Source organism: Rousettus aegyptiacus, unplaced genomic scaffold (assembly GCF_014176215.1).
Source record: "Rousettus aegyptiacus isolate mRouAeg1 unplaced genomic scaffold, mRouAeg1.p scaffold_m13_p_8, whole genome shotgun sequence".
Lineage (NCBI taxonomy): Eukaryota > Metazoa > Chordata > Mammalia > Chiroptera > Pteropodidae > Rousettus > Rousettus aegyptiacus.
The window spans coordinates 5,528,953-5,552,513 of record NW_023416311.1 but is presented as its reverse complement, the minus strand read 5'-3'; the positions used below and the strand labels follow the sequence as shown (position 1 = coordinate 5,552,513).

General features: G+C 44.0%; 1 protein-coding gene across 3 annotated transcripts in view; it reads left to right on the top strand.

The window, feature by feature from the left end:
- The window catches only part of NDE1 (nudE neurodevelopment protein 1), a 39,379-nt gene that overhangs the window by 13,538 nt on the left and 2,280 nt on the right, over positions 1-23,561 (top strand). For all 3 annotated transcript variants that reach the window (XM_016156955.2, XM_016156953.2, XM_016156956.2), the window contains 4 exons: positions 2,263-2,411; positions 19,966-20,102; positions 21,229-21,408; positions 22,663-22,754. In XM_016156955.2, the coding sequence (XP_016012441.2) occupies positions 2,263-2,411; positions 19,966-20,102; positions 21,229-21,408; positions 22,663-22,754 (558 nt within the window). The remainder of the gene's footprint in view (positions 1-2,262; positions 2,412-19,965; positions 20,103-21,228; positions 21,409-22,662; positions 22,755-23,561) is intronic.

Sequence of the window (23,561 nt, the reverse complement as noted above, 5' to 3'; positions counted from 1 at the left end):
GTCCTCTGGTTCACCCGTCCCCACAGCTGTCTACTCATCTTTGACACCTAGGGATAAGTGTCATTTGTTTTATCCCTAAACCTGGCCCACTTCACAGCCTGACCCCCGCAGGGCTTAGTTCCTCGGTGCTAATGGCAGGGGTCAAACACTGTCATTGCATTCTTAAACTCTGGGTGGAAGGCTGTGTGGAAGGGACACCAGGGGTACGGACCGTAGTTTGGAGAGGGAAAGAGGCCCACCCTCTGTGGTCGCTGAATAAATATCAAGCAACTGCCAAGTAATAGCTGCTTCAAGACTGAGCGCTTGAACCTGCAGAAGACTTCACTGCAACCACTCAACAGACCCGTGAGACCCAGAGCACAGAGCAGGGGGAGAAACAGAGACCTTGGAATAAAGAAGTGCTACCAGCCCATGTTTGTCCCCTAAGAGAAATGTATTCATCTGACTCAGGCTTCTTGACAACTGGCTTATTCATCACAAGTTGAATAAAAAAGCCTGTAAGAGATCAAACAGAGCGTGTATTGATGCCCCATCAGCTGACAGCTTGTTATAATTAGCCCCAAATAGAAAGCTCAACGTTTCAGCAACAGCTTTTCATGTCCGTGCGTTCAAAGGATGACCTTTGAATTGTGATGCTGGTGGAGAAGCCCGTTAACTACGTCCTCTTAGGACCTGCATTTGAAGTTAGGTTAACGACCTGGGACCCTGCACTCTCCTGTGTGATCTGGAGGTGTCCCCCACCTAAAGGGTGTGAGGCCATCAGAGCCACTCTGGGAACCCCGCTGGGTATGCTTGGAGCCTGGTGTGCCCCTCGCCCAGGGAAGACGCTTCCTCGGCTGACAGCCAGGAAGCAAAGTATCGGGGACTGAGCAGTCTGAGTACGTGGAGTGTCCTGTCCTCACGCTAAATCAGGGCGTTCCGTGGGCGTTCCCCACGCCTCTCCAGCCTAGGCACCATTACGTCACTCTTCCCAGTGCATCCAGGCTGTTTCTGGCGACCGCTTTGTTTACTTGACTGAGTAAAGAAAAGGAAGGAGTTTGTTTTTTAACTTTCTAATTAAATGTTGGGCCTTTCCTGTGGGAAGTGTTTTCTTTCATGTGTGTAGATGAAGGAAAAGTAGTAAGGGTGTTTGGTGAAGGAAAGTAATTTGAAAGAGGAGCCAGCAGAGAATATGTGTGTGTGTGTCTGTGTCTCTGTGTCTGTCTGTGTGCACGATCAACGTCTGTGTGGCCTGGGTTGGATCTTGGCTCAGTCATTTACTACCAGTTGACTTTGAGCTATTTAAGTCACTGGGCCTCAACCTCCACATCTTTGAAATGGCATGAGGTGAGGCAGTGTAAGTAGCGTACCAAGCCCAGAGGCTGGCACAATTAGGTGACAGCAGATCACTGAGAAGTCACCTGGGCTACTCCTTGTCTTGGAAAGCAGTAGCCAGATCACACTAAACTTCCTTTCGTAATTCACAGCAGGTTTTTTTCTCTCTCTCTGTTCCTTTCCTCCCTTCCTCCCCCAGAAGTCCAAAAGTTCCTTCTAACTCCCCCTCGCTGTCGGGGGAGTACCCTGGATCACAAAGTCAGTGCAGTTGTCAAACTAAGTACATGATGTCCTGCTCTGCCTGTGAGGCACACACAAGCCAAAGTCATTGCAATCCCTGATGTTTCCTTTGGAATCCAGGGATGTCATGTGACGCGGACTCATTGCCATCATGGACGAGGCTTGGAGAGGTTTATGTGGCTTTCTCTGGCTGTGGACACTTTGAGCAAAATGATCGCTTTGGAGATAGTTGAGCCTTTTTGACACCCAGAGGTTGCAAGGACCAGATTGGGGATGGGGCAAGATACAAGGTGCTCAGGGCTGGGGGGCAGCAGCCACTCAGGGCGTGACAGCTCCTGCCCTCTTCTGTCATTTGCTTAGGAGTCCATGTCTGTGGACAGAGGTTCTGTGAACTGAGTTTAGGCTTGTCCCTGGCCATGGCAGGAGGCTGAGGGAGGAACCTGAAGCCACCTCAGCAAGTGTGATGGGGGGACTGGTCCCGTGAAGACTCTGTAGTAACAGATACAGCCCCGAAGGACATCAGGGCATTGGCAGCTGTGGGGAGAGGGCGGGATGGACACTCAGTGGCTAAAAACATAGTGTCCACTACAACAGGAGACTCTACTTTCCAGAATAACCCTCAGTGTTTTAGGAGGTGGCAGGGGAGGGGAGATGCACCCAGTTTGTCAGAGTTTTAAATCCTTCATCACTGTGCATTTCGTGCTTCAGGAGAAGTTTGAGACACAGCATTCTGAAGGCTACCGGCAGATCTCCGCCTTGGAGGGCGACCTGGCCCAGACCAAAGCCATCAAAGACCAGCTGCAGAAGTACATCCGCGAGCTGGAGCAAGCCAACGACGACTTGGAAAGAGCGAAACGGTATGCCGGGCGGGGAGGAAGCGGCTCTCTGGGCCTCCTGTCCCGAGTTGAGTGTGGAGAATTCAGCAGTGAGTGAAACCAAGCCAGCGCCCTCGTGGGCCTCACAGTCGCCTAGGGAAGGGACGATAAGTGAACAAGCACAAGCAAAGGACAGCGGTGAGGCTGCAAGTCCAGGGTGCCCTGGTACGTGTGCCGGGGCGTCTTAGTTTGACACCGGTGGGAGGATGTCAGCCAAGGCTTTTCGAAGGAATGCTGTGTAGGCTAAGAACGAGGGGTACGTAGGAACTGTCCAGAGGAAGTGTGAGCTGGGACCATTCCAGGCAGAAGGATGAGCCTGTGCTGAATAAATCAGGCCATGAGGTAAGGAAAGAAGTGTGTTCGAAGAACAGCATTTCTGTAAACTGATATCCTATTGTTTAGCCGAATATTAGCAATAGTAACTAACATTTATTGAATAACAGCTCTGAACCAGCTCTCCGTTTTTTTTTTTTTTAAGAAAACACTTAAAAATTTAGATATAAATTAACATCCAGTGACATGCATAGATCTTAAGTGCACAGTTCCAGCAGTTTCGAAAATGCGTGTATTCACGTAACCCACACTGCCGTTAAGATATGGAGCCATTGCAATGCCCTACAATTCCTTGCACTAGTTTTTAGTGTGTGTGTGTGCGTGTGTGTGTGTTTTAGGGCTCACATTATTTTGCTGAACTTCTCAGTCTTTTAGTTAATGTCGTACCGCTTCACGTAAAAGGCAGTGACCTTGCAACCTCATTTCGCGCACCTTCCTTAATCTTTATGCGGGAGTTCCCATGGCTGCTGTTATGCCTACAAACGCTATTCCATTGTTACCGTTTTCGCTTTAGAAAAAGCCACGCGTATTTTAAAGAAATTAAGAGGGTATGAAGATAGTTTTTTATCTTTCCACTGGTAAGTGTGGTTTCCGGTTCATTCCGTCCGGGGCGTCGGGTCCCTGTCCGGTATCATTCCCCCTCAGCTTGGAGAGCTTCCCGTGGGAGGGCGCTCACCTGCCGACGACGAATTCTGCCAGTTTCAGTTTATCTGCAAATGTCTTTCCTTTATCTTTCTTCTTCTTTTTTTTTTTTCTTTCTTTTTTAATGCTTTTAAATAGACTTTTCTTTTTTGAGCAGTTTTAGGTGACACAGCAACATTGAGAGGAAAGCATAAAGAGTTTCTGCATGTCCCCTGTTCCCACACATGCAATCTTCCCAACTGTCAGCATCCTCTGCAGTGACACGTTCGTGACAATCCGTGAACCCGCACTGACACGTCATTGTCACCCAAAGTCTGCAGGTCACGTTACAGTTCATCCTTGGGGTTGTACATTCTGTGGGTTTGGACAAATGTCTGCTGACGTGTATCCCCTACTGTGGTATCATACAGAATCGATTCGTTGCCCTAAAAAGCCTCTGCGCTCTGCTTATTCATCTCTCCCTCCCCCTGGTCCCTCTTAATCACTGACCTTTTTACTGTCTCCATAGTTTTGCCCTTTCCAGAATGTCACATAGTTGCAATTAAGCAGTATGTAGCCTTTTCATGTTGGCTTCTTTCATTTAGTAACATGCACGTAAGGTGCTTTCATGCCTTACCATGGCTTCATAGCGCCTTTCTCTTTAGCGCTGAGTAGTTATCCTATGTATACGTGTGCCATGTCTTCGTTATCTGTTCATCTCTGGGTGGACACTTAGGTGGCTTCCATATCTTGGTTATTGTAAATAATGCTGCAGTCAACATAAGGATGCATATATCTTTTCGAATTAGTGTTTTGGATTTCTTTGGGTAAATACCCAGAAGTGGAGTTGCTGGGTCATGTGGTAGTTCTAGTGTTAATTTTTCGAGGACTCCATTTTGTGTTCCATAGCGACTGCATCAATGTAGAATCCCACCAACAGTGCGCAAGGGTTCCCTTTTCTCCACATCCTCGCCAACCACTTACTGATTTATTGATGATGGCCATTCTTACAAGTGTGAGGTGATAGCTCATTGTGGTTTTCATTTACGTTTCCCTGATGATTAGTGATGGTGAGCATCTTTTCATGTGTCTATCTGTATGTCCTCTTCGGAGAAATGGCTATTCAGGTCCTCTGCCCATTTTATAATTGGATTGTTTGGGTTTTTTTTGGTTTTGTTTTGTTTTTTTTGGTGTTTTTTGAGTTCCTTATGTGTTTTGGATGTTAACTGCTTATTAGATAAATCATTGGTGGATATCTTCTTCCAGTCAATAGGTTGTCTTTCTCTTTGTTGATGGTTTCCTTCACTGTGCGAAACCTTTTTAGTCTGATGTAGTGACATTTACTTATTTCTTTTGTTTCCTTTATCTGAGGAGATATGTTAGAAAAAATACTACCAAGAGCAATGTCAGAATGTTTATTGCTTATGTTTTCTGAGTTTTACGGTTTCAGGTCTGACGTTTAAGTCTTTAATTTGTTTTGAGTTTATTCTTGTATATGGTGTAAGAAAGTAATCCAGTTTCATTCTTCTGCATGTGTCTGTTCAGTTTTCCTAACACTGCTTATTGAAGAGATGGCCTTTCCCCGTTGTATATTCTTGCCTTCTTTATCACAGATTAATTGACTGTGTAGGTGCGGGTTTATTTTTGGGTTCTCTATACTATTCCACTGATCTATGTGTCTGTTTTCATGCCCGTATCATGCTGTTTTGATGATTATAGCCCTGGGGTATAGTTTGATATCAGGTAGTGTGATACCTCCAACTTTGTCTTCCTTTTCAAGATTGCTATGGCTGTGCAGGGTCTTTTGTGGTTCCATGTAAATTTTAGGATTATTTGTTCCTGTTCTTTGAAAAATGCCTCCGGTATTTTGATAAGGATTGAATTGAATCTATGGATTGCTTTGAGAAGTATGGACAGTTGAACAATGTTAATTCTTCCTATCCGTGAGCACAATGTATGCTTCCATTTTTTTTTTTTTACCTGTAAGTTATTTCTTCAGTATATTATAGTTTTCTAAGTATAGGTCTTTTACTTCTTCCTTGGTTGAATTTATTCCTAGGTATTTTATTCTTTTCGAAGCAATTGTAAATAGGATTATTTTCTTAATTTCTTTTTCTGGTAGTTTGTTATTGATGTATGAAAATGCAACCAATATCTGAATATTAATTTTGTATCCTGCTACTTTGCCGAATTCATTTATTAGTTCTAAAATTTTTTTTGCTGGATTCTTTATAGTCCTCTGTGTATACTATCATGTCATCTGCAAATAATGACAGTTTTACTTCTTCCTTTCCAATGTGGATGGCTTTTATTTCTTTTTCTTGTCTGACTGCTGTGGTTAGGACTCCCAATACCATGTTGAATAAAAATGCTGAAAGGGGACATTCTTGCCTTGTTCCTGATCTTAAAAAGTGTTTAGCTTTTCACCTTTGACTATGGTGTTAGCTATGGGGTTCTTTATTATGTCGAGGTATGTTCCTTTGTCCTATTTTGATGAGAGTTTTTATCATAAATGGATATTTGATTTTCGTGAAATGTTTTCTGCTTACAATGATTATGATTATATGATTTTTATCTTTTGCTTATGTGGTGAATCAACAGTTGCTTTAAGGATATTGAACTAGCCTTGCATCTGGGAATAAATCCCACTTGATCATGGTTTATGATCATTTTAATGTATTGCTGAATTCGGTTTGCTAATATTTTGTTGAGAATTTTTGCACCTGTGCTTATTAGGGATATTGACTTTAATTTTCTTTTTTTGTAGTGTCTTTGCCCGGTTTTGGTGTCAGGGTAGTGCTGGCCTCATAACATGAGTTTGGGAACCTTCCCTCCTCTTCAACTATTTGAAATAGTTTGAGGATAGGTATTAATTCTTCTTGGAATGTTTGGTAAAATTTGCTGTGAAGCCATCTTGTTTTTGAAGGTTTGTTTTTTATTACTGATTCAGTTTCGTTATTATATTGTTCTTCAAATTTTCTGTTTCTTCCTTATCTGATCTTGGAAGATTGTATGTTTCTGGGAATTTATCCATTTCTTCCAGATTGTCTAATTTGTTGGTAAATAATTGAAGTATTTCCTTATTTCAGTTTTCACTTCCCTTTCATTTCTGATTTTATTTGGGCCCTCTTTTTTTTTTTTCTTGATGAATCTGGTTAAAGGTTTATCAGTTTTATCTTTTCAAAGAATCATCCCTTGGTTTCATTGATCTTTTGTATTGTTTTTAGACTCTAATTCATTTATTTCCACTTTGATCTTTATTGTTTCCTTCTCATATTGGGCTTTGTTCTTCTTTTTCTGGTTCCTTTAGGTATAAGGTTAGATTGTGTATTTAAGAATTTTTTTGTCCCTTGAGATAGGCCTTTATTGCTATACGTGTCCTCACTTAGAATTGCTTTGGCTATGTTCCACAGAGTTTGGGTTGTTGTGTTCTCATTTTCATTTGTCTTGAGGCATCTTTTGATTTCTTTCTTGATCTCACTGTCAACCTATTTTAGTAGCACATTATTTAGACTCCATGTGTTTGTGATTTTTCAGTCTTCTTGTAATTAATTGATTGCTAGTTTGACACTGTCATGATCAGAGAAGATGCTAGTTATGATTTCAATCTTCTTAAATTTACCGAGACTTGTTTTGTAGCCTAACATGTGGTCTCTCCTGGAAAATGTTCCATGTGTACTTGAAAATAATGTATATTCTGCTTTTGGGTGAAATGTCTTACAAATATCAATTAAGTCTGCCTGGTCTTATGTGTCATTTAAGGCCACTGTTTCTCGTTGATTTCCTGTCTGGATGATCTGTTGATCTGTCCATTGATGTCAGTGGAGTGTTTAAATCCCCTTCTATGAATGTATTAATATCGACCTCACCCTTTATGTCCTGCAATATTTGCTTTATGTATTTAGGTGCTCTTACTTTAGGTGTGTTGCTGTTTATGAGAGATATATCTTCTTGTTGGATTGATCTTTTTATCATTATGAAATGCCTTTCTTCGTCTCTTATTATTACCCTTGTTTTCAGTCTGTTTTGTCTGATATAAGTATTGCTACCCCAGCTTTTTTTTCATTTCTATTTATATGAGATATCTTCTTCTATTCTTTCGCTTTCAATATATAAGTGTCTTTTGAGCTGAAGTGAGTCTCTTGAAGGCAGCATATGTACGGATCTAATTTTTTAAATCCATTCAGCCTCCCTATGTCTTTTGATTAGAGCACTTAGTCCATTTACATTTAAAGTAATTATTGACAAGTGTGTAGTTATTACCATATTATTAGTTTTCTGGTTGTTTTACTTGTTCTCTGTTCCGTATTCTCTTGTTCTCTCTTGTGTGTTGATGACTTTCTTATAGTGCTGTGTTTGAACTCTTTTCTCTTTATGTCTTGTATATCTCTCACAGATTTTTGGTTTGTGCTTATATTGTGCTTCCTACATATGAGGGTGTGTGTATAGCAGCAGGCTGCTTTAAGTTGATGGTCTCTTAAGTTTGGACACATTTTTAAAAATCACAATTTTTACTCACTCCCTCCACGTTTATGTTTTTATCATTATTGTTTACTTTTGTGTGTGTATATCCCTTAATTTATTGTAATTACATATGATTTTCCTTCTTTTGATTTTTAACCTTTGTACTAGTTTTATAGTTTGATCCACTGCTTTGCTGTTTGCCTTGGTCAGTTGAGAACTTTGTTCTTTCCTGTATTTTCTTATTCATATTTTTGAACTTTTCTAGTTAAGGAAGTTCCTTTAACATTTCTTGTAATACCGGTTTAGTGGTTGATGAACTCTTTTGGGTGTTTTGTTTTGTTTTGTTTTTGTTTTTGGTCTGGGAAGCTCTCTCCTTCAATTCTAAATGATAGCCATGCCGGGTAGAATAATTTTGGTTGTAGGCCTTAGCTCTTCATCTCTGAGTATTTTGTGCTGCTCCCTCTGGCCTGTAAATTTTCTATTGAGAAATTAGCTGACAAGTCTTACGGGAGCTTCCTTGTATGTAACTAACTGCTTTTCTCTTGCTACTTTTACAACGCTCTCTTTGCCTTTAACCTTTGCATTTTAATTATGATGTGTCTTGGTGTGGGCCTCTTTGGGTTCATCTTGTTTAGGATTCTGTGCTTTCTGGGCTTGCATATCTATTTCCTTCGCCAGGTTAGAGAAGTTTCCAGTCATTATTTCTTCAAATAAGTTTTCAATCCTTTACTCTGTCTTCTCCTTCTGGTACCCCTATAATGCAAATGTTGGTATCCTTGATATTGTCCCAGAAGTCCCTTAAACTATTGTCGTTAAAATTTTTTTTCCTTTTTGCTATTCTAATCGGGTGTTTTCTGTTACCGGATCTTCTAAATTGCTGATTTGATCCTCTGCAGATTCCCTCTAATGTATTCTTCATTTTGGTTATTGTGTTCATTTCTGACTGGTTCTTTTTGTTTCCTGTCTCTTTGTTGAAGTTCTCACTGTTCATCTAGTCTTTGCCTGAGTTCATTGAGAGGCCTCGTAACCAGTGTTTTGATCTCTATTTGGTAGACTGCTTGTCTCTATTTTTTTTTTTAGTTCCTTTTCTGGATTTTGTCCTGTTCTTCCATTTGGAACATGTTTCTTTGTCTCCTCATTTGGGCTGCCTCCCTGTGTTTGTTTCTGTGTCTTAGCTAGATCTATGTATTAGCTACATCTCCGTGTCTTGGCAGAGTGACCTTATGTAGTAGGTGTCCGGTGAGGCCCAGTGGCACAGTCTCCCTGTTCACCTGAAGTGGCTGTTCCAGAGTGTCCTTTGTGTGGGTTGTCTGCCCTCCTGTTGTAGTTGAGCCTTGATTACTGTTGACACCTCAGTGTGTGAGGTTGACCCTCAGGCTGACTGGCTGTGACTACGCGGATGAGCTGTCGTGCAGGCGCTGCCCCCTCAGAGTGGGAGTCACTGTAGCGTGCTCTGGGTGCGTCATTTATGGAGTACTCTGGTGCGGTCTGAACCTGACCGCCAGGTGTGTTGGTTCTGGACCCCTTGGGAGAGGCTCCTGTGCAGGCCAAGGTCAGCCACCACATGTGCCTGGCTTAGGTGGCCTGGTGGGAGCTGCAAAGTCACCTGCAGTTCGTTGCCACTTATGTTGGGTTTGGGGGCCCTTGGCGGAGGCTGTGCAGTGAACTGAGGCCGGCCGCTGTGAGTGCTGGGCTTGGGACACTTTGGTGTGCACTGCTGTGTGACCTGAGGCTAGCATCCATTCGTGCCAGGTCTGTGGCTGCTTCTTTGAACCTACAGTCCATGCCAACACTGGCCGCACCTTATGACAGGCTTGGGGCCACCTGATGGCAGTTCCAGTGCCAGTGGAGCCTTGTCTCTGCTTGTGCTGAGCTTGAAGCAGCTTAGCAGGAGTTACAGGACACGCCAAGGCTGGCTCCTGCTGGATTGGGGTTTGTGGGTGTTCAGGAGATTTTAGGAAAGTCCACAGCACTAGCGCGGCCAGCTGCTTGTGTCGACAGCTGCTGGAAGCGGCTCAGGCACAAGAGTTGGGTGGGACAGGGTGTCAGGGAATCACCAGGACGGGAGAACGGTGTCAGCCAGGTTGATGGAGAGCTCAGGTTTGGCACCTGCCTGTGCCTGCCGCTGGGGCGTGGGAAGGACTCCGCAAAAGAGCAATGGTGCCTGCCAGCGCTTCTGTCCCCAGAGGGAGCTGCCCTGACCCCTGCACCGACCCTTGCGCCTCCAGCCCTCGCCCTGCAGCCGGTCAGCTCAGCTTTTCCCCGTGTGCTACTGCAGCTGTTCCAACTGCTGCCCCTACACAGGAGCCTGGAGTGAGTGAGTCCGCGTGCGGGGGCACCCAAGTCTCCCAGGGCCCTTTGTCTTTGTATGCAGTCTCTTTTTATAGCCAGAAGTTATGGAGACTTCTCTCCTTGGCACTGGTGCTTCCAGCTGGGGACCTGGGTGGGGGACCACTCCCCTCGCTCCCCTCACTCCTCGGTGGGGACCTCCACAGCCGAGGTATCCCTTCAGATTCTCAGCCACCACAAGCAGGGGCGGGGCCAGCCCAGTTCTGCGTCTCCGCCCCTCCCGCCAGTCTTGACGCGGCCTCTTCTGTGGATCCATAGTGATGGGACTTTTGTTCAGTTAGACTTCAGGTGGTTCTCAAGGGTGGTGGTCCTGTAATTGCTCTGTCATTTCGATGTGGTCTTGGGCGGGGGCGAACACAGCATTTTCTTCCTCCACCGTCTTGAGCAGAAGTCCTTGGCTTCATTCTTGAAGAATGCTTTCACTGGATGTAGAATTCTAGGCTTACAGGTCTGTCTGTCTGCATCTCTCTCCCCTCCCCTCCCCTCCCCTCTCCTCCCCTCCCCTCCCTCCCTCTCTCCCTCCCTTCCTTCCTTCTTCCTTCCCTTTCCTTCCTTCCTTCCTTCCTTCCTTCCTTCCTTCCTTCCTTCCTTCCTTCCTTCCTTCCTTCCTTCCTTCCTTCCTTCCTTCCTTCCTTCCTTCCTTCCTTCCAAGTTGATGTTCCGGAAGTCTTCTCTTCTCCTGGCTGTGGATCAGAAGTTACTGGTCATTTAAATAGTCCCTCCCCTGTATGTAATGAGTTGTTTTTCTCTGCCTGCTCTTAGGTGTTTCTCTTGCTCTAATTTTCAGCTGTTTGGTTATGATATGCCTTGATTTTGTATGTATTTATCCTGAGTGGAGTTTGCTGGGCTTCCTTCTTCTGTGAGTTTGTCTTTTGCCATTTTTAACTTTGGTCATTATTTCCTCAAAGATTTTTGCTGCCCCATTGTCTCTCCTGGGGGACCTTAGTCCTTTTGATATTGTCAGACAAGTACCTGGGGGTCTGTTCATTCTTAATATTTTTTTCCTCTTTGTTTCTCAAATTGGAAAATTTGTGTTGATCTAATTTCAATTCACTGACTCCCTTCTCTCTTCTCTAATCTGATGTTAAGCCAGTTCCAGCAATATTTTATTTTAGCTATTTTGTTTGCATTTCTAGAATTCCTTTTTCTTTTTAGTAGTTTGTATTCCTCCACCGAGCTCTCTTTATGTCCTCGAGTGTAGTTAAAAGAGGTATGTTAAAATCCTTTTCTGCTAATTCCAGCATCTAGGTTATCTTAGGGTCGATTTCCAGTGGTTGCCTTTTTCTCAAGTTCTGGTCACCTTTTCCTTGTTCTTTACATGTCTAGTAATTTTGGATTTTATTCTGGACGTAATGAATGATCTGTTACAGAAACTATGGATTCTGTTAATTTTTTGGTAACTAGGCTGAACGCACATCCCAAACTCTGTGTCTCCCCTTGATGGGCTGTAGCCAAACTCTCATAATTTTTTGCCTTAAATGGACTGTTTCAAGTCAGCCATGTACTTGTGGAGTTCAGGGGTCAGCCAGAGCTGTAGGAAGAGTTTATATGCAGAATGTGATACTCCTCTGCCCCCCACCCACCCTCAGTGATGCATTCCTGTCACTAGAGCCATAGACAAAAAGCTCATAAAGATGCAAAGTTCACACACTCCTCTTCCTGTCCTCTAGGTGTTGGCTTCCTTCCAACTTTTGCCAGTGCCTTCCGATCATTGTTTTTCATGTTTTGTCTAGAGTTTGTAGGTTTAATCTATAGATTTGGTCTGATACAGCCTACTTCATTATTACCCGAAATGGAACCTCTTTTCTTGTCAATTTGTAAGAGCTCTTTCTATATTTTCACTACTAATCTTTTGTCCTGCCTTGAAAATATATTTTACAGAATATTCTGCTGATTTTGTGTATGGTATGATTTTCCATGCAAATATTTTATAGTTTTAGGACATCAGTTAGGGCTCTTTTTATAGCTTCCAGTTTTCCAGACTTCAGTAAGGAAATCATGATTCTTTGATTGTGCATGTATTCTCTTAATTTTTTGGAAGATTTTTTTTCGTTTTATACTTACGCCTTTAATCCACCTCATTTATTTTCATATCTACTATAAGACATGGGTCTAATTTTTTCATTAGATAGCCAGTTGTGCCATTACTATTGATTAAATGCTCCATCTTTTTAAAAATCAAGGTAAAATCGGTATACAATATTACGTAAGTTTCAGGTGTACATTGTTATAATTTAGCATCCGTATACACTACAGGCTGATTACCACCAGAAGTCTAGTCACTGTCCTTTACCATAAAATCAACACCTTTCACTCAGTTAACCTCCCAAACCCCTCTCCCCTCTGGTAACCACTAGCCTGTTCCTTGCATCTATGAGTTTGTTTTGCTTTGTTTGCTTATTTTGTTTTAGATTCCACATATGAGTATAATCATACAGTATTCGCCTTTCTCCACTGGACTTATGTCACTTAGCATAATACCCTCAGGGTCTGTCCATGTTGTCATGAAAGGCAGGAGCTCATTTCTTTTTACAGCTGAATATAATATATGTGTTATACACACACACATTCACATTTTCTTTATTCATCCATTAATGGACGTTTAGGTTGTTTCCGTATCTTGGCTATTGTAAATAATGCCGTAGTGAACACAGGGGTACATACATCTTTTCAAATTTGTGTTTTTCATATTCTTCAGGAGCGGAATAGCTGGATCATATGGTAGTTCTTAAGTTTTCGAGGAATCTCTAGACTGTTTTCATAGCAGCTGCACCAATTAATGCTCCCACTAGCCATGCAGGAGGGTTCCCTTCCCTGTGCATTCTCTCCAACACTTGTTGTTTCTTGTCTTTTCGATAATAGCCATTTTTGATCTTTCATTGTGGTTTTGATTTGCATTTCCCGGATAATTAGTGATGGTGAACATCTTATTTGCCTGCTGGCCGTCTCTGTGTCTTCTTTGGTAAATGGAGAAGGCCTTTTGTTGCTGCTGTGGGCGTTCTCTACAGCAGGTCGCCTTTTCGTTTTGATGATGGTTTCCTTCACCGTGCAGAAGCTTTTTAGTTTGATGTAGTCCTATTTATTTTTTATTTTGTTTCCCTTGCTTTTGGAGTCCAGTCCACAAGAACATTGCTAAGAGCGATGTTGAAGAGCTTGGCATCTATATTTTCTTCTGGGCATTTTATGGTTTCAGGTCTTACATTCAAGTCGTTAATTCATGTTGTGTTGTTTTTGTGTATGGTGTAAGATAGCAGTCTAGTTTCATTTTTTTTTTTGCCTATGGAGGTCTAGTTTTCCCAGCACCGTTTGTTGAAGAGACTGTCCTTTCTCCATTGTTTGTTCTTGGCTCCTTTGTCGTCAGTTAATTGGCCATATACGTGTGGATTTATTTCTGGGATTCAGTTCTGTTGCATTGATCTGTGTGTCTTTTTATGCCAATGCCATACATTTTAATTACTGCGGTTTTGTGGTATAGTTTGAAATCAGGGAGCGTGATGCATCCAGCTTTGTTCTTCTTTCTCAAAGTTGCTTTGGCTATTTGTGATCTTTTGTGGTTCCATACAAATTTTAGAATTATTTATCTGTGGAAAATGCCATTGGAATTTTGATAGGGGTGGATTGCTTTGGGTAGTATGGACATTTAAACAGTGTTAATTCTTCCAGTCCATGAGCAAAGTATATATTTTTTCATTTATTTGTGTCTCCTTGAGTTTCTTTAATCAGTGTCTCACCTCTCTTGTTAAATTTATTCCTAGGTATTCGTTCTGATGCCATTGTAAATGGGATTGTGTTCTTAATTTCCCTTTCTGATAGTCTGTTATTAGTGTATAGAAATGCTACAGATTTCTGTATATTGATTTTGTATCTTGTAGCTTTACTTAATTCATTATTCGTTGTAACAGGTTTCCGATGGAGTATTTAGGGTTTTCTGTATATACTATCATATCTGTAGCGTTTTAGTTCTTTCTATCAACTCGAATGCCTTTTATGTCTTTTTCTTACCTAATTGCTGTGGCTATGACTTCCAATACTATGTTGAACAAAACGAGAGTGAGCATCCTTGTCTTGTTTCTGATCTTAGAGGAAACGTTTTCAGCTTTTCACAGTTCAGTATGATTTTTAGCTGTGGATTTGTCATGTATGGCCTTTATTATGTTGAGGTACGTTCCTCTGTACTCACATTGTCAAGTTGTTGTTGTTGTTTTTTATCATAAATAGGTGTTAAATGCTTTTTCTGCACCTATTGGGATGATCATATGATTTTTTTTTTTTTCATTTTGTTTTTGTGGTGTCTTCATGTTGATGGATTTGTGGGTGTTGAACCATTCTCGAATCCCTGGACTAAATCCCATTTGATCATGGTGTATGATCCTTTTTAATGAGTTGTTGAATTCAGTTTGCTTATGTTGTTTGAGGAGTTTTGCATTTATGTTCATTAAGGATATTGACCTTTAATTTTGTTTGTGTGCAGCATCCTTATCTGGTTTTGGTATCAGGGAAATGCTGTCCTCATAAAATAGGTTTGGAAGTGTTCCCTCCACTTCACTTTTTTGGAAGAGTTTGAGTAGGCTAGGTATTCTTTGAATGTATGGTAAAACTTACCTGTGAATATGTCTGGCCCGGGACTTTTGTTTGTTGAGAGGTTTTTGATTGCTGATTCAATCTCCTTATTAGTAAATGGTCAATTCAGATTTTTTATTTCTGATTCTGTATAGGAAGGTTTTGTATATCCAGGAATTTATACATTTCTTCTAGGTTGTCTGTTTGTTGGTGTATAATTATTTGTAGTAATTTATGATCCTTTGTAGTTCCATTGTAAAGGTTGTAAATTCTCCTCTTTCATTTTTAATTTTGTTTGAGACCTCTCTCTTTCTTGATTAGTCTATCTAAAGGTTTGTTAGGTCAGTTTTGTTTTTTTCAAAGAACCTACTCTTGGTCTTATTGATCTTTCTCTTATCATTTTAGTCTGTATTTCATTTATTTCTTGTCTGATCTTTATTATTTTTTTCCTTCCAAGTTTGGGTTTCATTTTGTTCTTAGTTCCTTTAAGTGTAAAGTTAGATTGTTTATTTGAGCTTTTTCTTTTTTCTTGAGATAAGCTAAACGCCATCTTTTTTCCACCGAATTTAACTCAACTCTGTCATTTGTTAAACTCTTGTATATCTTGGTATCTAATTCTGGATTCTCTATTTTGGTTCAGTGCATAATTTGTGAATTACTGTGCCAGTCCCATAATGACTTAATTACTGTGGCTTTGTAGTGTGTTTTGCTTTCTGGCCAGCCACTGGCACAGCATCATTCCCATCCGTATATCCTTGATCAAAGCAGGTCACATGGCCAAGCCATGTTAAGGGGTGGGAAGGTAATTCTACCCGCAATGAGGCCTCAGCAAGGGTGGCGAAGCAGGGAGGGTGAAGAATTAGGACCAATGATGCAGTCTGTCATGAAGAGATAGTACCTTCCTGTGGTTCAAAAATACCCTACAGGGGGTAGAGTTTTTTAATGAAAATTCAAGCAAATAGAAATAGAAAAATTGTATTGTTCCCTCTCTTATTTCCTCCACAAAAGGGCATTCTATATACATTGCTGTACATCTTTTTCACCTAACAATAGATCTTGGAGACCTTTCTGGATTAGGACACAGAACTTTCTTAGTACTTTTTTTCCCCAAGTGCATAATATTCTATCATATGGTTGGTATTGTATAAAACCATTTATCCAGCCCCCTGTGAATGGATATCTACTCACTTCCCTTCTTTTGCAGAGATAATCGTTGCCGTAAGGAATGATAAGCATCACTTGCACAGACGCGTATCTGTAGATAAGTGACATTGCTGGGTCGAAGGACGTATGCATGTCCTTTAAGTAGTAATTGCCCAGTTGTTCTCTGTGTATTTGTACCAATTTACATTTCCAGCAGCTATGTATGTAAGTCCCGATTTTCCAAATAGCTAACAGAATGGTTTTCAAACTTTGAATTTCTGCCAGTCCAGTAGGTGACAAATAGGTATGTTTTTGAATTACGAGTGACCTCAGATTCCTTTCCACGTATTTAAGAACTATTTTTTTTTTCCTCTATGAACTCTATTTCTCTTTGCCAGTGTTAAAATTAGATTATTGGTTGGGTTCTTTTCATCATTTTCTGGGAGATTTTTATATAGTTGTGATATGAATTGAAAATATTTGGAGTTTGTCATTTGTTTTATAATGTTACTGTTAAAAGGTATTTGATTTCTATGTAGTCAGATTTATCAGCCAGTTATAGTTAGAAGGACGGGCCTTCTGCAGTCCACGATTATAAAGCAATTAGGATTTGTTTTCTTGTAGTTTTTATTTTTATTTTTTAAATTTTTTATGCCTATAGCAGCTGGTCTTCCTAGGTGGTCTCTCATCCAAATACTCACCAGGCCCAACCCCGCTTAGCTTCCACGATCAGACGAGATTGGACACATTCAGGGGTAGCATGGCCTTAGACTTCTTGTAGTATTTATATATATTTTTTTTCTCCTAAACTATGGATGCATTGGCTCACATTTTGGCCAAATGCTAAATAGTATAATGTTAAAATCAGATGAGATAGAGGCTCAAATCACCATTATAGAATAAATAAAGTCCTGGAACACTGAACTATTATTTAAAAAAAAAAAAAAAAACAGTAGAATTTTATTATAAAGTTTTAATAGTTATACTGTTAAAGCTTGACAGCCTTGCTGCAGAACAGTGATTTCTTGGCACAATCAGCTGTTCGCTGTTGTGTTCCCCACACCGTACCCCTATAAAACAAAACGACTCACTTAACCGAGGAGCGGGGTTGCCTCGTGCAAGGGTCGCCTCGAAGGACTTAGGCCAGATTGGCAATAACTGAAAATTAAATACATTCCTTAGAGTTTACCTTGTCTAACATACCAAAAGGTCCTACAGCGCTGAACATTGGTTTGGTCCGATGTCGCTCTTCGGTGCACCGTTACGTGGCTTTCATCTTTCAGCGTCAGTGTAGTCAGGCCGTCGGCGAGCAGTGGTGCCTCGGAGCCCTTCCGCCTCGCATCGGAACCCCACCAGCTAAACGCGCCAGCCCTGGGCAGTTGCCTTTCTGTCTCCTGTTTCCGTGACTTCGACTTTCGACACATCATGTGATGTGAATGGAATCACACAGTATTTGTCCTTTTGTGACTCGTTTAGTCTCTTAGCGTATTGTCCTTGAGATTCATCCCCAGGCTAGCACATGACGGGATTTCTTCCTTAAGGAATACATGTTTACTATTCCATGGCATGTATGTGCCACGCTTTTTTTTTTAATCCATTTATCTGCTGGTGGACACTTGGGCTGCTTCCCCCTCTTGGCCGTTGTGAATGATGCTGTTATGAACATAAGTGTGCAAATATCTCTTTGAGGTCCTGCTCTCAGTTCTTTTGGATATATACCCAGAAATAGGACTGCTGGATTGTAAGTTCATTCTATTTTTAATTGTTAAGGGAATCTCCATACTGCTTTGTGTAGCGGCCACACCGTTTTACATTCTAACCAGCCATGAACAAAGGTTCCAGCTCTTCTGCATCTTTACCAATGCTCGTTATTTTCTGTTCTTTAGATAGTGATCATTCTGATAGGTGTGGGGTGATGAGAGACTTTTAAAGCATTTACTGCTCCAAAAGGGATATGTTTCTAGTTACCTAACTATGTGTCTTAACATTCAGATTTACTGAAACTTTCCCTATTTAACTATTTTCAAGTTTTCAATAACTGTACGTGAGATAAATGGTCGTCACAGTCATCGTGCATTGCAGCATTTCACTCGTATAGATAACACATTTGCTGATGATAGAATTTCAGTGTATGAGGCGGATAGAACTGTTTTCACTCAGGTTACGACTACGATGCTTACCTTTATTCGAGAGCGAGTATTCCCATAGTAACAATAGACAGACGCGCCCGTTCCTGCTGCCGTTATCATGCTGACCGTGTGCAGTCACGTGATCACCGTCCCGCGCGGGTTCAGGAAGGCCAGAACCACCCCTGAAGTGGGTCTGCAGTTCTCTGGCTTTCCCAGAGCCCGTAGTGGATTTCGATCAAATACTGAGTTTGTCTAAATTTTCGATCTGGTTGGAATTTCTTTTGGGGTGCAGTCTGAGGTATGGAGCCACCATTAATTTTTTCCCAGGTGGCTGCCCAGTGTTCCCCAAACCTAGAATGGAACCAGCGTCTCTTCATCGATGATTCGTGGTGCCACCTTTCCGGCAGATCACACTCTTAGGTGCATTTGGGTCTGTTTCTGGGCCTGTGGTCCCCCTGCTGCCTGTCCTTGTGCCGGTTCGACACGGCTCCCAGTCGTTCATTGCTGAGGCTTCATGGCAGAATGTTCTTTCCCTCCGGGACAGCTGGTTCCCGCGAGCTCTTCTCTTTGAGAGTTCTCCCGGCCCTCCTCGCTCATTTCCACACGATCTTCCCCATCAGTCCCCTGGCGCATCCATCCCCCAATTAAAACCTTCTATTAGGATGGCGTTAGACTTATTAGGTGAGTTATGGAAAGTGGATCTCTTTATGATGGTGCGTCGTCTTCTTCATAAACGCCCTGTGATGTATTTCCACAAGCCTTCTGTGCCCAACAGTAATGTCTTCCATATTTGTTGTTACACGAATTCCTAGGCATTCTGTCTTTTTTTCTTGTTGTTTGGCATGTCAGCCTTAGGGTCATTTTAACCAATTCCCATATTGTACCCCTAAATATATCCCTTTGTCATTTTCCTTAAGACGCTTTATGTACCTTTATCTTATTTACCTCTAAAGACCCTTGGAGGGCAGGTACTCACGTGTCTCCGTCGGGGCATAGTAGGATGCGCTGAATAAATGAACGAATGAATCCTCACGCTGTTGTGGAAGGGCCGGAGGCCCAGAGAGGTTAAGTTTCCCAGGGACACTTAGTCACGTGTTCACTCCTGGCTTCCACTCTCAGCACAGGCTTCTAACCACCGTGAGATACAGACAGCTAGGATGCTAAAGGTCTTCTGGAGACAAACACGGGGTCAGTAATAAAAATCGCCGACATTTATTGAGCACTTACGTGTGAAACATCTGTCGCGTGCTTCCTGTATTCCTCTAGTTGTCCCCACCCCACCCCACCCCACCCCTGTGGAGGCTCTGTTACCACCCTTGCTTTGCATATGAGGAAACCTCGGGGTGAGCTGCTTTCTCTGTGCCCCAGAGGTCAGCAGACGTCTTTGTTTTGGTGCCTTTAGGACAGCGCTCCAGCTCCATCGAAGGGTCTGCACTGTTCACAGGTGGCTGCCGTCAGGGCAGCTGGGCTGGGCATTTTGAACTCTTTAAACTTTTGGGGGTAAACTGAGAGATTAAAGATGATCTCTTCTACTCTTTTAAATGCGTGTCATTACCTCATGCATACATTTTAGTAGGATGTTCTCAATACTGTTTGCATGTGCGTCTCCAAGAGAAGATGGAGCTGTTGGCAGTCGCCTGGGCCCTGGACGTGGCCCTACTAAGGCCTTGGCTCGCGGCTAAGCGCTGTGTGGAATTCTCTCATTTGACTCTCAGGACAGCCTTGTGCACCCCATGATCTAAGACGGTTCCCTCTGGGCAGGTGACGAGCCTGCGTCCCAGAGGGTTAAGAGGCTTGCTCAGGTCCGTGGTTTCAGGAAGTGTCAGCGCTGGGGCTCACGCCCTCACGTATCCGACCCTTCTCGTCCCCTCGGTGTGTAGGCACCGCATGATGTCCCCGACTGCTTTCTTGGACATCTCTGCTCTTCTCTCACCCAGGGCTACGATCATGTCTCTGGAAGATTTTGAGCAGCGTTTGAATCAGGCCATTGAAAGAAACGCCTTCCTGGAGAGCGAACTCGACGAGAAGGAGAATCTCCTAGAGTCTGTCCAGCGGCTGAAGGATGAAGCCCGAGGTCGGGTCCCTGAGCTGTGTTCCTTGCGCCCCCGTCAGCAGCGTCCCCTCCCCAGCCTCGTCCCCTCTTCTTACCTGGCAACACCTTTGCTGAAGATCCGCCTCCATTCGCTGCACGGGCTGTCTGGGCTCGGGCTACGGGGTGTGGGACCACACCGGGCAGGCTCTGGCTTGGTCCCCACCCCATGCTAAGAACCGTCAGACGTCCAGCCTGGAAAGACCCCTTGTGGATCTTTGTGCTGAGAAGGAGCGCAGGAGTTTCGTGGGGGGTGGGGAGCGTGGGGAGTTCCTGTCGATGGACTTGCCACTAGCCCATTATGTTTGTGACTTGGCGGCAGGCAGTAGATGTGGCTCAGCACGCGGAAAGCTCATCAGCAGGTGCTCTTTGGAGGCCGGCAGGTCCAGAGGTAGAGCTTTCAAATCGTAATAGGCCATTAGGGCATCATCCAAGTTGGGTGCATGAGAGGTGTTTTTTGTAAGTCCCAGTTGTTTACAACATTTAGTTTCTAATATGTGGCCAGTAGAAGGGCCATTAAAAAGAAAAAAAACCCCTTAAATTTAAAAGGTAGTTGTTTCTAAGTGCCCATCAGTAAGGAAGTGTCATAGATTTATTTTGCGGAATGTTAAGTGTTAAAATGAACAAGGTATAGATAAATGCAGTTGTAGAACAATTGTTAAGACATCCTGTTGGAGGAAGGGAGATGAGTTGTAGACGGAATGTTTCTATTTATTCTTACTGAAGATTATTCATATTATGTGCTTAATGGATAGGTACATACGTACAACTCATATGTGAGAAAATGCAGAGAAAAAGGCTTGAAGCGACCTCAGCGTCACAGTGGTTATGAGTGATGAGGGGCATCTGGGGATGGGCTGGGAAAGCATATTTTTGCATTAGTGTATCACTGCCATAGTTAAAATTTTTTTAAAAACTTTTTTGTTTTTACTCAAAAAAAAAACACAACCCATTTTACAAGCCTGTTAGCAAGGTCCTGTGGTTCCGCTTGGCTCAGGTGTCCTCCTGAAATTTCTCACCCTGGTGTGTCTTTTGCTTGGCAAGTGTCTGCACTGACCTCCCTCCCGCCCCCCAAAGCAAGGCCTTAATCCGACCCCTTTTCCCTGCCCAGATTTGCGGCAGGAATTGGCTGTGCAGCAGAAGCAGGAGAAACCCAGGACCCCGCTGCCCGGCCCGGTGGAAGCCAGCAGGACAGACACCGCTGTGCAGGCCACTGGCTCCGTGCCGTCTACCCCCGTGGCCCCCCGGGGACCCAGCTGCAGCTCAGCCACGCCGGGGACGTTCAGACGCGGTAAGGGGCCTGGGCATCGGGAGGACTGTCTTTGCCTCACGGAGCTTTCCTGGGTGAGGACCCGGCGTGCGTCCCGGGCGAGGTGGGCATTGGGCCAGGCTGGGTGGTGGGGTGCACGCTGCGGTGCTCGCGCACAGGGCGGAGCGTGAGGGCGATGGCCCCCACGGGGTCAGTGGCGTCCCCGGCCCTGCTCCTGCCGTGGGGAGCGTGGACCTGGGACTCCCTGCCCTTCTTCACCGAAAGCCAGAAGTCCCCTGCGTAAAAGTGTGAGCTTTCACACATTTAGAATCTCAGTAACCAAAAGAAAGGTTTAAAAAACATTTTGTGGGCCCAGCAGTATGTCCCTCTAGATCTCGAGTCAATGTCATCTGTGCCGCATAGTGAAAAATAAGAAACTAGAGTGTTTGCCTCGGCGCCTCTGCCAACTGATAAACTGCGAGACTCTCACCTGGCCGCTTAATGGCGAATAACAATAGCCCGTCACTGCACCGAGGGGCTCACGAGTGTACATGACCTCCCGGGTTCTCGCCACAGGCCCGAGGCGCAAGTGATGCAGGTGCCGCGACCTCCCGGGTTCTCGCCACAGGCCCGAGGCGCAAGTGATGCAGGTGCCGTCCCCATGTGAAGGATGGGGACGCCGAGGCCCTGAAGTGAGGATCTCGTCACCCAGCTTGTCCCCTGCTGGGAAGAGACTGGTGCGACTTCCAGAATCCAGTTCTAGAGCGATGTTTTCCCCACTTTAACAGGCACCCGACTCAGCTGGGCACCTCGTTAAAACACCAGGGCTTCAGCCAGAGGTGGGGGTGGGGCCTGAGATCCTGCATCTGTAACCAGCACCCTGTGAAGCTGGTGCCGCTGCCCCAGGGCCTGCTGGGAGATGGCCCCCTAAGGTCGCAGTCCCCTAAGGTCGCACCCTTACAGCCGTGGTGGGCCCGGATGATGTTCTGATGTTCATGTTAACTAACTATATGGAATTCCTAGGATTTCAAGAGGGCTTGTGTTGGTTTTGTTGTAAAAGAATAACATGTAAAAATAAATATTTAATATAGTCATTGTAAGGCTGTGAAAGGTTGGTCACCAAATGGACTCTGTGAGACCTGTAACTATGGAAGGCAACAGGGCACGTCCAGAATCAAAGGGCTGCAAAGAGAAGGGTCAGCCCCCTCCCACCTGGGCGTCTCGCGGTCGGAGATGCTCCGACACAGCCTTTGGCTGCAGGCCGGCCTTATCTGTGCTTCCCCCGCCTCCCCCCAGGTCTGGAGGACTCATTGGGCGGGACCCCCCTCACACCTGCGGCCCGGATATCAGCGCTCAGCATCGTGGGAGACCTGCTGCGGAAAGTGGGGGTAAGACCGGCGGGCCAGCGTGGCGCCTCGCCCGCCTCCAGAGTGCTTGTGAGGCGCGACCTTGCCAGCTCCTTCCCCTCGAACGCAGGCTCGGCATTTTAGCTGTTGCTCTGGGTTTGTCGTGTCTCTTAGACTTGATGCTTCTGTGGGCCTCGGTGTTGACAGACACCCAGAGCCCAGACTCGAAGTCACCCCTTTGATCCCTGTACCATTTTCCTCAGAAGCTGGGAAATTTAGATGGTGTCTGTCTGTTTTAATTTCGGAACACTAAGAAACCTTTGAAAGTCACCTTCTCTTTTTGTTTCTCAGGGAGTTAAAATCTTGAAAGGCTAGGGCAAGGAACTTGACTTTACAGGTTTTTTATTAAGGGGAAGGATTCTTTTGCGCTTAAAAAATAATAGAGCCGGAACTTACTAGAGGCTGGCTACTCAATTCTCAATGTTTTTACTTTGGCCTTTTGGTTGCCTTTTTGTTATACAAACAAGTCTGTTTGAATACTCCGCACAGTGTAGAGAAGCCTGGTGGTGGTGGGGGGGTGTCTCAGTGCCCTCAGTTTTCCTGGGGCCTGTTTACATCAAGGCCAAGTTCTAATCTAAACCTCCTGCCTCTCTGTGTGTGTTCCACAAGGTAAGCAAGAGGGAGTGACCCCCGAGATGATTTCATGTTTCCCACAAGCAGAGTCCGATCATCATCGGCAGGGCTAGTGATTCTCCAGGAAGCAGCTAAATCCCTCAGGCCAGGGGTCTGAGGGCTGGCTGTGCCTTGGATCCCGCTGGGGCCTAACTTTGGACTCCCGGCACACAGCGC